At 37.5% G+C, this 16,050-nt stretch overlaps 1 protein-coding gene across 5 annotated transcripts in view; it reads right to left on the bottom strand.

The window, feature by feature from the left end:
* Positions 1-530: 530 nt before the first annotated feature.
* The window catches only part of TRABD (TraB domain containing), a 30,751-nt gene continuing 15,231 nt past the window's right edge, over positions 531-16,050 (bottom strand). For all 5 annotated transcript variants that reach the window (XM_041471517.1, XM_041471519.1, XM_041471518.1 and 2 more), the window contains 7 exons: positions 15,800-15,966; positions 14,798-14,938; positions 12,300-12,410; positions 10,754-10,893; positions 9,313-9,485; positions 7,594-7,705; positions 531-5,055 (listed from right to left, as the gene is read on the bottom strand). In XM_041471517.1, the coding sequence (XP_041327451.1) occupies positions 4,881-5,055; positions 7,594-7,705; positions 9,313-9,485; positions 10,754-10,893; positions 12,300-12,410; positions 14,798-14,938; positions 15,800-15,966 (1,019 nt within the window). In that variant the 3' untranslated portion in view covers positions 531-4,880. The remainder of the gene's footprint in view (positions 5,056-7,593; positions 7,706-9,312; positions 9,486-10,753; positions 10,894-12,299; positions 12,411-14,797; positions 14,939-15,799; positions 15,967-16,050) is intronic.

Here is a 16,050-nt window from a genome sequence, read left to right on the forward strand (position 1 = left end):
GCCAGACGAAGGGGAGAGAATGATGAGGAGGACTCTGTCTAATCAGAAGGCTAATTAATTACTTTATTATACTATACTATATATATTTCATCTAAACTGAATCTGCCATGCACTCACTCTGCACACAACTGCACAGAACTGCACTCATCTCCTGACTCTCCCATGACTGTCAGCAGACAGTCCCGACACACACACACTCTTGGCCCTAACAGGCCAAGGAAACAAAACATTCTCACTCTGGATAAACAATCTCCATATTGCATTCTACTTTGGCACAACACAGGCACAGCAAGTGATAAGAATTCTGTTTTCCCTTTCTCTGAGGTTCAGAGAATGTGAATCTCAGAAATCCTCGGGAAGAATTGTGCCTTGCTTTTCTCTGTGAAGAGAAATGTGGCAACACCTCTCCACAGCACGCCTCGGCACCCTGCTGAAGTCTGTCCATCAGTCAGACCCACATGAGTGACCCTTCTCCTGCCAATACTTAAATGCTCCCACATCTTACAAAAATGTCAGTCTTAAAACACAAGTCTAAAATTAAAGTTTATTTCAGTTTTAAAAAGAAACAGGGAAATACATACATGAGTATCTTAAGAGTTACACAAGTGATAATGTGATGTTTCTTTTCCACGTGTAGCTCCGACTGCCTGGCACTTTGAGGTAACTTGATATATTTCTCACTTTTTTAGATGTTTTACAATACACACAGAAATACAGCTTCCAGTGGAAACACAGACATTTTAATCCACTTCAAAAAGTCAATTTTAAAATTTTGTTCAGTATTTGGTATAGAAAAGACACCTCAAACGTGACGTGGGCCAGCAGTGTGCAACGCCGTGCTGGTGAACGATACACTGCCAAGGCAGGCAGCTGCCGGGTGCCACCTGAGCCTGTCTGCCCCAGCACTGCTCCAGAGCAGAGCTGCTGTGCAGCCTCCTCTGCCACTCCAGGGACAGCACAGCACTACAGTATCCTCAGTTTCTTCTTCCACCTAAATGGTTTTACCAGCAATTCTTTACAGCCATGGCTCCAATTGCACCTGGAGGGAACTTTGCCTGACCAAGGAAAAAAGGGCTGCGTTTTGATTTACACACTATCAAAAAATATGGACCACTGATTGACAAAGGGTACACACAGATGATACATTATCTGTATGGAATACAGCTTATCATATATATGAGTACAGGGTCTTTGTATTAATGCATTTTTTTAAAGTAATGGTCATATTGATTTACCTGTGCCAATTTGAAAGATAAAGCTCTTTGCCACTATTCAACATCTTTTGCACTTAAAGGATCTTTATTTCCCACACGGAGGACAGCACTTTAAGTACAAATGACTGATGTAAAGCCAATATTGGAGAGCTCTGCTGGACTGAGACTACAGCTGTCAGCTCCTTGCAAGACTGAGCACTGGAGACATGAAAAGAAAAGCAACAACAACAAAATCAACTCACCACACCTAACTCTGAACTCTGATTCTCACATTGAGAATCAGAGTTCTCACATTGAGCAGACAGTCTCCCTGTGTGTTCAGTTGGATAGGGAAACTCATCCTTTTCCTCTCAACCAGTAACATGTGGTAGGTAGAGAAACTAGTTCCCCTGCTCCAGCATTACACTCAGATGCCCCTCAGCAGAAGGTAATTAGTTCAACTGATGTTCTCCAGGAAAATGTGTTAGATGGTGGAATTATCCTGTACTAGATCTAGCTAACCAGTGTTTGCTCTTAATAAAAATACTGGTTAATTAGGAAAATAAATACCTTCAACAGAAATGGTGGTTAAAATATTTTATTTTTTATATAATAGAACATACTGCTGTTTACTTTAAATCACTTTAAAGGCACACATTGTTAAAAATACTTCAAATTTACATCACATGTACAAATGCGTAAAACAGATGTACATGTCACCAAAAAAATACCATATGGCTTCATAAGGTTGAGGCGGGCCTGGGACAATTCAACATATACTTAAATTTTACAGGATGCTGCTAACAGTGAAAGGACTGACTAGAACAGAAAAGAATGGACCTAAAACACGGATTATGTTATATAAACAGTACAACACACTGAATACACAACATCAAGAATCTGTGTATGGATTCATACAATTGTTAGTTCTGCAAATTCATCACTTTCCAGTGCCACTGAATAAACAGTGCATGCATATGATCTGCCAATTTGCAACAGTGGGAAGACAAATTGCAAATTCTCCAAGAGGTTCTCTGAAGAATCTCCTGATATGCTTTGTAAAAAAAGAAAAAAAAAAGAAAGAAAAAAAAAAAGAAAAAAGAGAAAGATTGAAACAGTAGACTTAAAGTACTGACTGGAGAGTATAACTGAATAACAAATGGACACCTTAGATGGTAATCACTTTTGGCTAAAAAGCATAAAACATCAAGTCTACAAGAATGCTCCATGACAATCATTTAGCATTAGTCCCACCCAAGATTAAGGCTCCTATCTAAAATTTACCTTAGATTTGTTTTCCTTTGTGTAAAATTACCTGAGCACAGATATCAAAGATCTACAGAGCTTTTAAAATACCTGCGGATACTTTAAAAATCTGTAGATAACTTAAAGCAAAATATCCATATATTTAATTCTACCAGCTAAATATTCTCAAGAAAATAACCAACAGAACAACATTTTGGTATGTCAGTAAAGACAGGAGAAGAGTGAGCTTAAGCTTATGCTTTCATCTTTTAAAAATGTACATAAAATGTAATAGAATTATTCAAATAGGACTGCTTAATTGTAAACAATACATTAAATGTTTTTAAAAAACAGGAATCAAAATTTAGGCAGTTACTCTACTCTTCTATAAATTGTTTACAAATGCTGCTTCTCCTCTTGCTAGAGATGGCTGGTGGTTTCTTAAGCACTAATAAAAAGAAAATAAAAGGACCTGCCCCCACTGTTTTCTGTATTATCATTTACACTTTGTGTCCTAGAAGCATGAACTGCTGTCATTCTCATTTGCTAAGGTTTATTCCCTGGACACCTGTAAGGCCCAGACCCAGAAGAGCACCTAGCATCATCTTAAGAGCTCTGCAGAATCGGGTTAGATGCAGTAAGGTTTAAAATAAACATGCAGTTTAATAATGTGCTGCACTGGAACTCATACAATTTTCAAAAAGCAAGGCAGAAAAGCATCAGGTTGCATGGACAGACCAGCTCCCAGCAAAGTCAATGCCATCACAGAGAGGAGCATCAGAATCTTAAATTTAAAAGCTCAAAAAAGACTACACTGTAGAGAAGATAGATGTACATACTTTTAGCAAACAAAAGACTGTATGGAACTATTTCCAACAAAAGCCTTTGGAAATATACCCTATTAAAAGTGGTTTCTGGATTTTATTGAACCAACTGAAAAACCACAATGAAACACAAAACACAACATCACCTTTTCCTCCTCCTGCCTCACATACTGGTTCCAATCTTTCATTCCCAAAAGAAATGAATACAGATAAAGACCTCACTTTAAGCAATGAGCAACTGTACATAAGCCTGAGGAGCAAATGGGACTTTTCCATTCAAATACATTGGGTTAACTTTGATATGACAATGTTATCTGTGTTGTTGAACTAGGACTAGCTGATTGCCAAGGGCATTTTACAATCACTGACAATCCTATAAAAAGGGAAGGTACCAAAAAATTCCAGTGAAATATGAACCTAGGATTAAAAAATAAAAAGAAAGAAAGAAAGATTGATGATGGATGAGTGTTCCAGATATTTAAAAACAAAGTAACAGCAGTCTGTAGTACCCATAATTCTGCATATAAATAGCAGGTAATGCAAATAAAATGCTACATTTGGTTGAAAAACTAAATTGAACACTGCTTTCCTATTAAATAGATTAAAATATTCATCCACCAAGAAATTACATTGATAAATAAAACATTTTCATGTAGCAAAAACAAGAGGCAGGTTAATTCCAGGCTTTTTATGCCAAAGATGAAAGGTGTGAGAAACAAAAGTAAATTGTACAGTAGTTCTAGTCTCTTAAATTTACAATACTGGAACCAGCAGGATTTGGCTAAATAATACAGTTTAAATAAGCTAATCTAAAGGAACAGAGGATCCTGTAAACATGTGACACAAACCACATTGCATTCTGATGGGGTGGCTATACCTTCTCTATGCAGGAGAAAGACAATTCAACTGGTGGCGGTAACAAGGGATGCAATCTAAAGGCAACGTTCCTGTTCTTCAGTAAGGCTTGTAAAAAATTTGAGCCATATATGTATGACAGCCTGTACAATTCTGAAATTTCTGAAAGCTCTTAAGTTTAAAAAAGCCTAAATGTTTTAGGTATAAAACACACATTGAGAAGATGTCCTTTTAAATTACGTGTAAAAGTGTCTGGCACCAGAAACGAACACTTGGTATTATTATACCTAAGAAAAAAAGCAAAGAATCCCTCAAGTGTCCATGAACTTCAGGAGATGCAGCTGATTAGGTTACTTTGTGTTGTTCTTTCCTCTGGAAAAGGAGCCATGAACACACACCCTTTAAGCTGCCTGTACTACAGCATCAGTTATATATATATATATATATATAATATATAATGCATATATATAGTGTACATGTATATAGTATGCATATATAATATATATATATATTTGCATACACATTTCTTTTACCTCAATCTGGAATCATCTGATTTCATGCAACACACCTATCAAGAATCAAAACTATTAATTAGATCATAGCTGGTGTAACTTTAGTATCAAATCTTTTATTATATAGTGATTGAGTGTTGCTCAGCATCAATCAGCTCGGACTAGAATCCTCATCCTTCAGTCCAGTTCATGCGTTGCCTCCATCACCCTTTCCTCAGCCACCTTCTTCACACAGAGCCTCTATTTGTTGGTCACTGCTGAGGCACCTCTGTCAGCCTCTGAAGATAGCTCTGTGTTGCTGGCATTGAGAGAACAAACTGAACTGTCCTGTGACCTATTCGGTAGCAGCTGTATCCCAGCAGTCCAAAAACTGTTGCTTTTAAAACAAATTTGAAAATCTTACTTGAAGCTGATGGAGGAGGCACACTGAAACAAAAGATAGAAAACAATATTTGCATAGCTGGAAACAGTAAGCATTTTTCAATTAAAAAAAAAGAAAAGGGATCTTTTCTCCCCTTCCTCCCCATAGAGCAGGAAATTTTCAGGTAACAGATGCATCATGAATGAACAATGTATTCTTTCATGTTCAAGCCCTACATACAATTAAATGACAATAAAAATTAATAAACACTAACAAAGCCCTTTCTACAAATGCCGCTCTTAATGGCTAGGAACGTTTACTTGTCCATCACCCTGCAAAATAACGAAGACAATATTCAGACTTTTTGAAGAATACTACAAGAGAATATTGAGATTTTCACAGAGCCGTTTGGATGTCTCTGTACTGGCCACCTGAATCAGGAGGGCAGAGGACAACAGGGACACCAGGTCTAGCCCCCAACATTCACAGTCTCACTGTGAATGTGTAAAGTTGACTTTGAGAGCACAGCCACATGCACGTGCAGCCCTGCACCCTCACTAACAGGCTCTGCACCCACGGCAACTCACGATCCTCTCACAGGTAACTCAGAGGTTTCCATATATGATTGCAAAGGAGCTTCAAGTCATCATTTATTTACAGCCAGAAAAAGTTTCTAATGTATTCAGAAGTAATCAGTTACAATAGTGCAAAAACACTGGGTGCTCTCAAACTAGGTTAAATGTGCTGAGATTAGGATACAACTAGACTGAGTTTAGATCCATGTGCTCAAACTAGGGAAAAGTTATCACAGCTAAGACTTCACATTACAGCAATATACAGGAGAGTTTAAAAAAAGTGTATGTATTGATCCAAAAATGGTGTAAAGGCATCTCTTTACATGTTCTACCTTTCTCCACCTATTCTTTCTCAATTCTAATACCTCACCACAATTTAAAAAAAACAATTAATAACAGCTGATCAGAGCATGGTGCTAATAATGCCCAGGTCATGGGTTCAATTCCTGTATGGACCATTCATTTAGGAGTTGGACTCGATGATCCTTGTACATCCCTTTCAGCTCAAAATATTCTGTGGCAGACAGTAAGGTCTGCTTGGAGTCAGGTTCAATGCGTGAACTTAAAAATTAGAAATATATGTATGTTTTTATCCAGAAAATTTTCAAGTTCACATTCCAACTTCCAGAATTTAACTAAATACCTGTGAAAGTCTTAAAATCTTGCCACCGTAGAGCAGTGATGAACACTAAACACTCAAAAGAAAGCCCTAACTCTGCTCTGCAACTGCAGTGTAACAGCAGGAAGGGCAAAAAAGTTTGAAGAAAAATAAGTTGCAAATATAGCACTCTTATGAATGTCATTTGCATCATATTATTTCAGAAAATCAAGTTAATGCAATATTAATGTCTTGTGAAAGATACTAGTAACTCTTCTGCTCAGTTATGGCACTGGCATGGTAAAGACAATCACGTCAGAGCCTAAACTTTGATGAGAAAGACCTTCTATGCAGGCTTGAAGACGAGCACTTGGTCTTTGGGCTATTCAGTTCTGTGTTTTCAATGATGCAACCGACAGCCACCATACAACTACACAGGTTATTTGCGAGGGTGCAGAGGAAAATGGACATCTAGTTTGTGACTCCAGTGATGCTTAGCCTTGAAAGATAGTTATAAATAGCTAGGCAGAGCTTCTATACTTTGCATTCTTGAATTCAGACAACAAAAGTCTCTCTAAATCGTATTTTAGATGTCCAAATATAACATTTACGTGGATGTCAGTCTTTTCTGGTTTTCATAGCCTCTGAAGAGATTGGTGAGGTGGTTACATAAATACAATAAACAGATGTGATAAGGCAAGTGTGAATATCTGAAAGACTCCATAATCCTAAAGCACCACATACCAATACTACTAGGCTGTATTATAATCTCTCCTGTATTTCTGAAGTCTTGACCTTTTGTGGCTTTATGGGATACACATAGTCTGAATGCTTTGGTTCTTCAATTCTGTCTTTTACAAAGCATATACATCTACTTTAATAGGTACTTGGAAGCAAGAGTTCACCAGATACATGGCTTAAAACAGCTCATAATTAGTTAGGTATACACATTAAAATAAGTCACTACTTAAGATACACACTTAAAATGGGGTACGAGCAACTGCGACAGTAAGCTTGCCAGAGCCAGCAGTGTCCTGACAAGACAAAAGCTTTACATCCAATTATTTATATTTACCCAAGTTAGACTAAAAGCCTTGTTCTGTTTTCACCATCTTCAACAGCCCTCATTTGAATTTTCATTTTGAAGACTTAAATGAGGATCAACTAATTTTCTTTCTAGACAAGGGCATAGGCTCATCTCTACTTCCCTTCATATTCAACTATTTATTTTTTTCTTTGATATTTTCTTTTTCTTTGCTGTCAGCACAATCTGCAAGCACTGCACAGCAAGTCAGCAAGCTGACAGGGCAGGGATGACAGTAGAGATGCTTCTTCAAGCTGTGACAATCAACCAAAAAAACTCCAAAGAAACTGCTGGTTTTTAGCAAAAGAAGCTGTTCCATCAACATGTAGGAAAGCACAACTCTTACCTCATTATTTCCTGGATCTTTAAGTCAGAATTCCAGTTCTTTTCAATCCCAGGTACATGACCCATGCCAACAACACCAACTACAACAGCTGGGATATATTTTCTAGGTTCATCTAAGAAAAGAAAGATGAAGAGAAAGGAACATATCTATAAAAGAACTAATTTCAAGCTATAAATATGTAGCCAGTGTGTGAGACTACAAAATTGATTTTTCCAAGATACAGGGGCTTTTACTACCACATATTGAAACCCTGTTGTTGCATACTGCTCACCTACTGCCTCTTTCATTGGAAGTCTGAAAAAGTCAGCATGGTTTCTGGATTTTCAGGAATCATTTATTTAATAAATAGACCTGGGCACTGCTCATACTTCAGCCTCAGGGTGACAGGCTCAGCAGATGCATGCTAAATTAACTTCTTTCCTTCTCTGAGTAGGTTATCCTTCTGTGCTGCTTATGAGGAACACTTTTGGTCTTTGCTGTCTCCTGAACAGAGAACCTTCTCTGCTACTTTGGATAATGGCACCTGGCACACAAAGTGTAACAAGATTTGGGCTCACAATCTGAGAACAGCGCTTGAGACCACACCTGCTCCTCTGAAGCTCTCTGTTAAGAGACCTTCAGCAAGAGCAAACCCAGGCCAGTGACATCCAGCAGTTAGCCAGCAACCATCAGACCAATGCAACATATGCCAGCTCTCACCCTCACCTCCCATCTACCATCTATATTTCACAACACCCAAAATGTGGTTTCTGGAAGTTTTCCCTAATGAAAAATATAGCACCATGCCACAATAACACACAAAAAACTTTCTAAGGAATAATAATCAGGCTGCTTTCCTATGGGGAAAATTCTACATAATGCATAAATAAAAAATACAAGTTCCACTGTTTTGCTTTAAATATTCACCCTTGATTTTTCCAGAAAAAAAGTAAACATGTGAAGAGCAGCCCACTTCAAAATGAAACAAAACTGTATTGAAAACACTAGAACTATTATACATATTTACCAAAATGGTTTTTCTAAATTTTCTTTTTTCAGTCTATTCCAGAGTTGCTCTAAAGCAGAACTGCAACTACAACAGTTCTGCACTGAAGTGATGACAAACTATCCTCTTAAGCTATTAAGTAAGAGGTAACATACTTCAGTATGCTTATCTATAGGAAGGGCATGCCGATTACATATGGCAGCAGAATACTTCCAAAGATTGGTCAAATACTATTTTTCTATATGCCTATACCTTGCTGAAACAGCAGAGTCACATATGATTATTACTGCTAGATCACCAAAGTTCCTAGAAGCCCAATTTACAATTATAAAAAAAAACTATGAAGAGTACTGAAATGGGAGATTTAACTTATGAAGAAGTGAGTCCCTTAGCAGCCAGTGACAACAACGAATTTGGTGAGATAATGGGACAAGCGAGATAGACAACTGTCCCATACTGTGCTGTCATACCAGATCCCTGCCTTTTGAAATGGTTGTCTGGCTAATTAGTACTTACCAGTTTTAAATAGCACAATGAGAAAGGAAACAATTTAGAGTCTACTGGCCTAGGTAATTTCAACAGAATAGTAATACCCCTTTTAAATTTTTTAAGCATTGTCTCTTATGTGACATGTGGTATTCATGAACTGAATCCCAGATTTCCTGAAAATTGAACTTTGGACCGATACACCAAGAACACCTTGCTGGTTATAATCTCTGCTTTAAAACAATTACTTTCTGAAGCTCGAGGTAGTTCTATCTGCTTTGCTGCTTGCTTCAGCATGTAGGTCAAGTAAATATCTCGTTCGGAGACAATTGTTCTATGAAGATCAGGGAATTCTCCAATCATTTCTGCCATCATCTGTTCCAGTAAATCCTTCTGTTTGCATTTCTCCACATCATCTTTACTGAAAGAAAGGTAAGTTTTCTCAGTATCTGTTACGCTTTTAAAGGTCAACACAGACAAACTAATGAATAAAAACAATTGGGTGTTACACCTAAATACAGTCTACAGTTCTCTTTCCAGTTTTCCTCTCCAGAAGGAAAATAATCTCTATAAATCTGTAGAACTTGATACCTAACAATGCCTCTGCAGTGAAGGAAAGGGAAAGAAAAGAGGTCACTTGCCTTTAGCCAGTTCAACTGGATTTTCTGCTTTCCCACTTTAAAAGCTGACAAGTCAGCAAAACCACTAGGGCTTCAAAGGCAGGAGTTACCATGGTGCCCCACTTTCAGTGTGCATTAATAAGCTTAGAAGAGCCTACACACAGCTCTTCTGAGGAAGCAGATCTGATCACTGAACACACAGAGACTCTACTTAAGGAACAAAAAAGGTACACTGTAATGCACAGTCTGAGGGCATGGAGAAAGATCTGCAGGTTCCTAGTGTCAATCACAGGTCTTTAGCAGGGGTATCAAAGTTATAAACTCACAGAACAGAAAAATAGCAAACGGGCAGGAAATGCAAAATAAGAACTGCAGGAGTAAATGTAATGTGCTTTTATTCTTTTCATAGGTGCTATAAACCCTTCTGTTAGCACCCCTAGCTGTGGGTCATAGCTTGTGGCAATTAAATTTTCTGGTTTGGCATCACTGTCTATCAAAGAATGACGTCAAACAGGCTTCCTTTAGTTTCCAAGATGAAAAGAATACTACAAACGTCAGCAGGGCAAGCTAAAGGAGAAATGCTAGCTTTCAACAGACCCAGAAACATCAACAAACTGACAATTTTGATGTTGAATTATTACTTCATTTTCCAAGGAATCTCATGTTGATGGCTGGATGTGGAACTCTTATGAATATACAAATTACTGTACTGAGGCCTTTACTCTCTCTTATTTACAATATCCACACACAGTACTGAGAAAAATTTCATTTTCTGCATAAAAAAAATAAAATAATTTAAAGAATTTTTGAAGTATACTAGGAATTCATCAGCATCTCATCTTACACTTCACCTGGAAGTAAGGCACTGAAAGACAAAGGAAGACCTGACAAGATCAGAAAGACAGCTTTCACTTCAAAAATACACATTATTGCAGGATAGTTTGTATATTCATCCTTCTCACTAACTTCAAATTTCGTTGCATCAGGCTGGGTACCCTCATGCTAAAGTCAGACTGAAGAATTGAATAATCCACCCCAAACATAAAACATATGGGGTGCTTATTCATACCTGATGGGGTCAGATAAGAAGCAAAGGCCCCAAGCAAGCTTGACTTTTTGCCAGAAGGAAAGTGCAGCAATTGCTCTCTTAAATGTAACAGGGATGGGCCGGTCACCAAGGTGGAATTTACAGAAAGGTACTTTACTGGCCTGAAAGGGAAGATACAAATAACTAGTCAACATTTCATACTGCAGCACAGCATACTCTTTATTAATGAACGTTAAGGATTTACTGTGTTATACAAGGTATCTTAAAGAGCAAGGTACTTCCTACTTCAACATAAAAAAATATTTTGGCTTTGCAATAAGTAAAATTTACAAAATACTACTACATTACTTCATAAAGGAATAAATCCACCACACAATGCAGTAGGTATTACAGTAAAAACCATTAAATTGTAATGCCACACCCCTGAGGTTACTTGCACTGAAGACAAAGCTTCTGATTATAACTACATAAGGTGACAATGGGGCTCAATATCTATCTGGGCCTGAATAAAGTCTGAGGTGAACCATCACTGGTGTCATCATTTTGCTTTCACCTAGGATTTGTCAGGATCATCAACCTAACAGTTGGTCATTGTAAAAGACATTAAAGAAAGAGCTTATGAGACAATAACTGATGCCAGATACCATGTGATAATGTCAGACTTGGCTATAGCTCACACTGACACATTTTAGCACAGTACAGAATTTCTAGAAAATTCTTTTCTATGGATAGTTGTTTAAAAATTTTCAGCAATCGCTTTAGAATAGGACAGAGCTAATTTTTATTTTCTTTCCCGCTTAAAATGGGAAACACTTAAAATGTTTCATTCTGGTCTAGAATGCTCAAGAAAATAAACCTTCAAGAAGTTTTCTTTTTATTAAGGATAAATATACCAAATGATTCCAGATTATTTATCAGCAATGTCTCTCAGATTTCCTTACTAGTACATAATTTACATTAAAATAGCAAGATACATTCTGCAAGATGGATGCAGATACAGAAAATAGTGTCCAAGTATCCCCAGACAAAAAAAATAAGAGTAGTGTAAAACACAGCTACTACTTAATTCCAGTACCACTGCTGGCAGTAGTACAAAAGGTGACATTAAAAGACCATGTAGGACTAACAGATCAGTCAGATATTTCACTTCCCCAGTCTTTGTAGATGAATGGAATGTGTCAGATCTCATTAATCCTTTAGAGCTGGTTTTCATGGCCTGAAATCCTGACACCACCAACAGTGAAACCAAGATCAATATTGAGAATACAAAATAGTTATTTAAAAGAAACAAAATTATTAATGAAAACAAATGTCTTCAGAAATATCATCAGGAAAAAGCCTTATTTGAAGCCTTTTTAAAATTGCTTTCCTACTACTTATGTCTACAAATTTTTGTCCCTTAAGGTACAGTTTGAAGTCGAAAATGATTTTTACTACTTCATTGGCTTCAGCAGAGGTATGGTCAGAGTGCTCTTTTCTAGGCAATAGCAAAATAGTTTTATTGAGTTCAACTCTGGAAGCAAAAGGCCAGTAATCTGACCTCAGAAAAGCCATTTCAAGTTCGCACCTCTTTGAAAGCCTCCCTGAATTCTCCTCCTGGAGCCATTCCCAGCTGTTCTGTGATGTGAGCAGAAACCTTCAGAAGCAGCATTTGCATCAATCCAGACATGACTCCGTTCTGGCAGAAGAGGGAGAAAAACATGTAAAAAAGCCAGGCTGAAGAATGCACTGTTCACAGAAATGAAAAAAACATTAATTATTTTAATGAAGAAACAACACTGAAGCTACATTTTGGAGCCAATTCACTGATCAATACAGCCCATATGTCAGTTTTTATCAATTTACCTCACTGTGTGGCCAAAGTATTCTGCCCTTCAACAAAAATGTACAACGGGTTAGGAAAATAAAGAAGGATACCCAGATTTATTTCAGTCTATATTTACTCTGTGTGCTTGAAGCAAGTGTCTGAATCACTTAATGGTTAAACAGTTCTGTGGTATGGACACAGAAGGGAGAGAGGAAGCAGGAAGCCAGGGAGAAGGTAAGAAAAAACCTGTCTTATCAGTTTGGTTTAAGCCAACTGTGACTGCACATCTCCAGGTTATCCACATTTGAGCCAGATACCAGTCTGCACCATCTTGTTAAGGGTTTTGAAATTCACTGAGGAGCTAAAGAAAGTCTGGTTTTAACCTGCAGCAGTTACTTGATAAGCTGTGGATGCCAGTGATCCATTGCAAATATGTATGTTTCATGTTAACATTCTGCTCAATTTTCAGCTTCAATTAAGAGCAATGAAATCCAATTTTAGTGCTTAATATTTAATGTAAGTGATTATAAAAAGACACCGTTTGGGCTTTTTTTCCTCATTTCCAAATTTAAGGATGAAAGTAAAAGCAGCTTTGACTTTTAGAGTAGCTTTTGGGCCTGTCTCATTTCAATGAGAGGAGGCACCTAAGGCACAGCTGAGCAACTTACCAACTAGTGTGATTTTTATCAGAGAAAAACAAAGACTATAATTTGGCATGGGACAGTTGGACTGTTCTTCCTGGTTTTCCCTATATAATCCATACTGTTTGTGATTTAAAGGGGAAAGGTTGGGGAATTTTTTGGTTGAGACCATAGATAGAGAAATATGTTTTTTAAAAGGCCCGATGTTCAAATTTTATTATTTGCATTATTCCTGCAAATAAAGTAAAGGAGACTAATACTGACCTATAAGAATAGGAAGGATCCTTGCAGTATTTTCTGGATTTGGAGCCAATACAGTCTGTGTATTCTACTGTGTGCATGCAAGATCACTTCAAGCCCTGGTAGGAAGTGCTAACTGCAAAACTGCCAATGTGACTTTACATCACAGAAAAAAAAAAATCTGCTATTTTGTTCTCATTGTCTTTTTCCTCTTAACACAATAAAAACTTGCATTTAGCTTTGATATAATGAAAAATGTTTCTGTGCCTGTTCACAAGGTCAGAAGACCCCCACCTATGCTGTTCCAGTTGTTGTGAACATGCATTTTGGCTCAGTGCATCAGAATAATCCATCTTACCTAAGATAGATGCAGAAATTCATGCAACATGCAAGTGTTTTGCAGTGTCTTTTCCTTTGATAGGGCACAAAGAAAACAGGAAAGGCATTATTGCCTCCCTCAGCAAGTCAGAAAGCCAGCTCTGAGACCCTGTGTGTGAGCATACACACTGCATAGCTCCGAGCCACTGCAAGTGATTCTGCATGCATGCAGATTCTGTTCCTGTGGAGGGGGGAGGGTAAATCCTGGAAATCCCCCAATTACATCAATAAAGCAATTCCAATATACAGTTACCACACAATCAAAATAACAATCTACAAACTTCTTCATCCAACTGGACACTGAAACTCTTTACTATTGACCAAGCACTTCTAATCAAGTGTCCTGCCATTTTAAAGTCAACTTTGTGTTGTTGCACTGTGTCTAGCTTAAAATCACTCAAATGCAAGCTAGCTAAGTGGAACTGAAAAAATACAGGATTTTTTTTTTTTTTTGCACACACATCCAGACATGTCCACATCAAACTGCCAGAGTAGTTATAATTTGAAGAGAATCCCACACGTTTTAGCCCAAGTTTTTCAGAATCCCCCTTCAGGGCATACTGTCAATTAGACACTACTCCAAAGACAAGTGGATAGGTAGGAATTAAAGAGCAACATACTAGGTTGAAGAAGGAATGCAGCTAAAGAGAAAATACCAAAATTAAGTGCTCTTTAACAGTTGTGATACAGATGAAGATTGTAGGAATAATATTCACATTTAAATATATTAGCAGAGCATTACAATTGCAAAGTTAGACTTGTGTCCTGCAAATGGAGCAGCTATTAAATGCAGGAGGATTCCTGTCAAGGTCAACAATCTGCCCAACCAATCCCGTTGTGAAAAGAAAGTCCTCAATGCTACCTAGTTTTGCCACTGTAATATTACTCTCACCTACATCAACAGTATTAGGTTCCCAGCTGGTGGGAACACTGGTTTTGATTGCAATTTGACAAATTGTTCTTAACACAAACCATTAATTCTCATTGTAGGAATCATACCTGTTTTATAGCTTGTTGAAGTTTTTCCAGATTTATTTCTTTGGCTTCTTTTAGTAACGTCTTTTCATCCATCTTTAACATAGAAACTCTGTACTGGCACAGTTCCACCACAACTACATCAGGCTGCACTTCTTGTATTGTCTGAAAAAGATGAATTTATTTATACTACTTTAGAAAGGAATAAACAGAAATGCAGCCAATATCAACACTTTAAAGAGAAAAAGGACCTTAAGATCACATTCCAATAATAATTTTCAATTAAAAAAACCAGTAGAATAGTAAATAAGAGTTCTCGAAATAACTATGCATTGATAAAAATATTAAGGAAGGACAGCAAAATGTCTTAGCTACTGGATGCTTTGGGACAGGATAATGGTGAACATATTGTGCTGGGGAGGGGAGCAGGGAAGAAACACTTCACGTTAAACTTTTCACATTCACAAAATTAATTTGACTGTTCTCTGTGGTATTTTGCCATTTGAGTTAGAATACACTTTGTGCCAGAACTGTCAACCCTGCAACCCTGGTTCTTACAAGATTCCTCCCCCTCTACCTCCTGAATAGAGGTAGTCTAAACTGCAAAGTTTGCAGGAGGTACAATATTAAATAGTTCCTACTTGCACTAGGGCTTCAGACCTATTTGCAGCTTGAGAATGGAATCCAAGTTTTATGCAGCATGGTTTTATAGCCAAATAATATCCAGGCAATGTAAGCTTCACTAGTGAGATTTCTACTTTCAACACTGATGCTGTATCTGCCTTTTTCACTGAAGGGCAAATAAAAATATTTGAGCTGGGAGACCAATGTATTGCATCAAAAATTATTACTGTAACATATCTGCTTCTCATCCCATAGTGCTGTTAGCCCTCCAACAGCCAATTAGAAAAAACAGAACCTGAAGGTTAAGCACAAAACCAAGTCAGAGAGCCGGACTTCATCCTACTTAGTGCTAAGTTGAAACATTGTAAAGATGCTGCTGAAGGGCTCACACTGAGTATTTACCTTTACTACATCCTTTTTGCTGCTGTCACTGAAGTGGGCTGTTCCAACCACATACACTTTAGAACCATCCTCCGTATCAAGCTCAGTCACAGTGCTTGGTAAAGCAGGCCTTTTCTGCCTTTTCTTCAGCTTCATCTCCAGGAGAATTTTAAATGCATCTGCATCAGCTATAAATGTAAAGAAAAACAGAAGAGAAAAGCACACATGATATAAAGCGCAGGTAAGTAAGACAGAAAATAAAAATGTCACCA

This window comes from Pyrgilauda ruficollis, unplaced genomic scaffold, assembly GCF_017590135.1.
Source record: "Pyrgilauda ruficollis isolate IOZ18807 unplaced genomic scaffold, ASM1759013v1 scaffold27, whole genome shotgun sequence".
Lineage (NCBI taxonomy): Eukaryota > Metazoa > Chordata > Aves > Passeriformes > Passeridae > Pyrgilauda > Pyrgilauda ruficollis.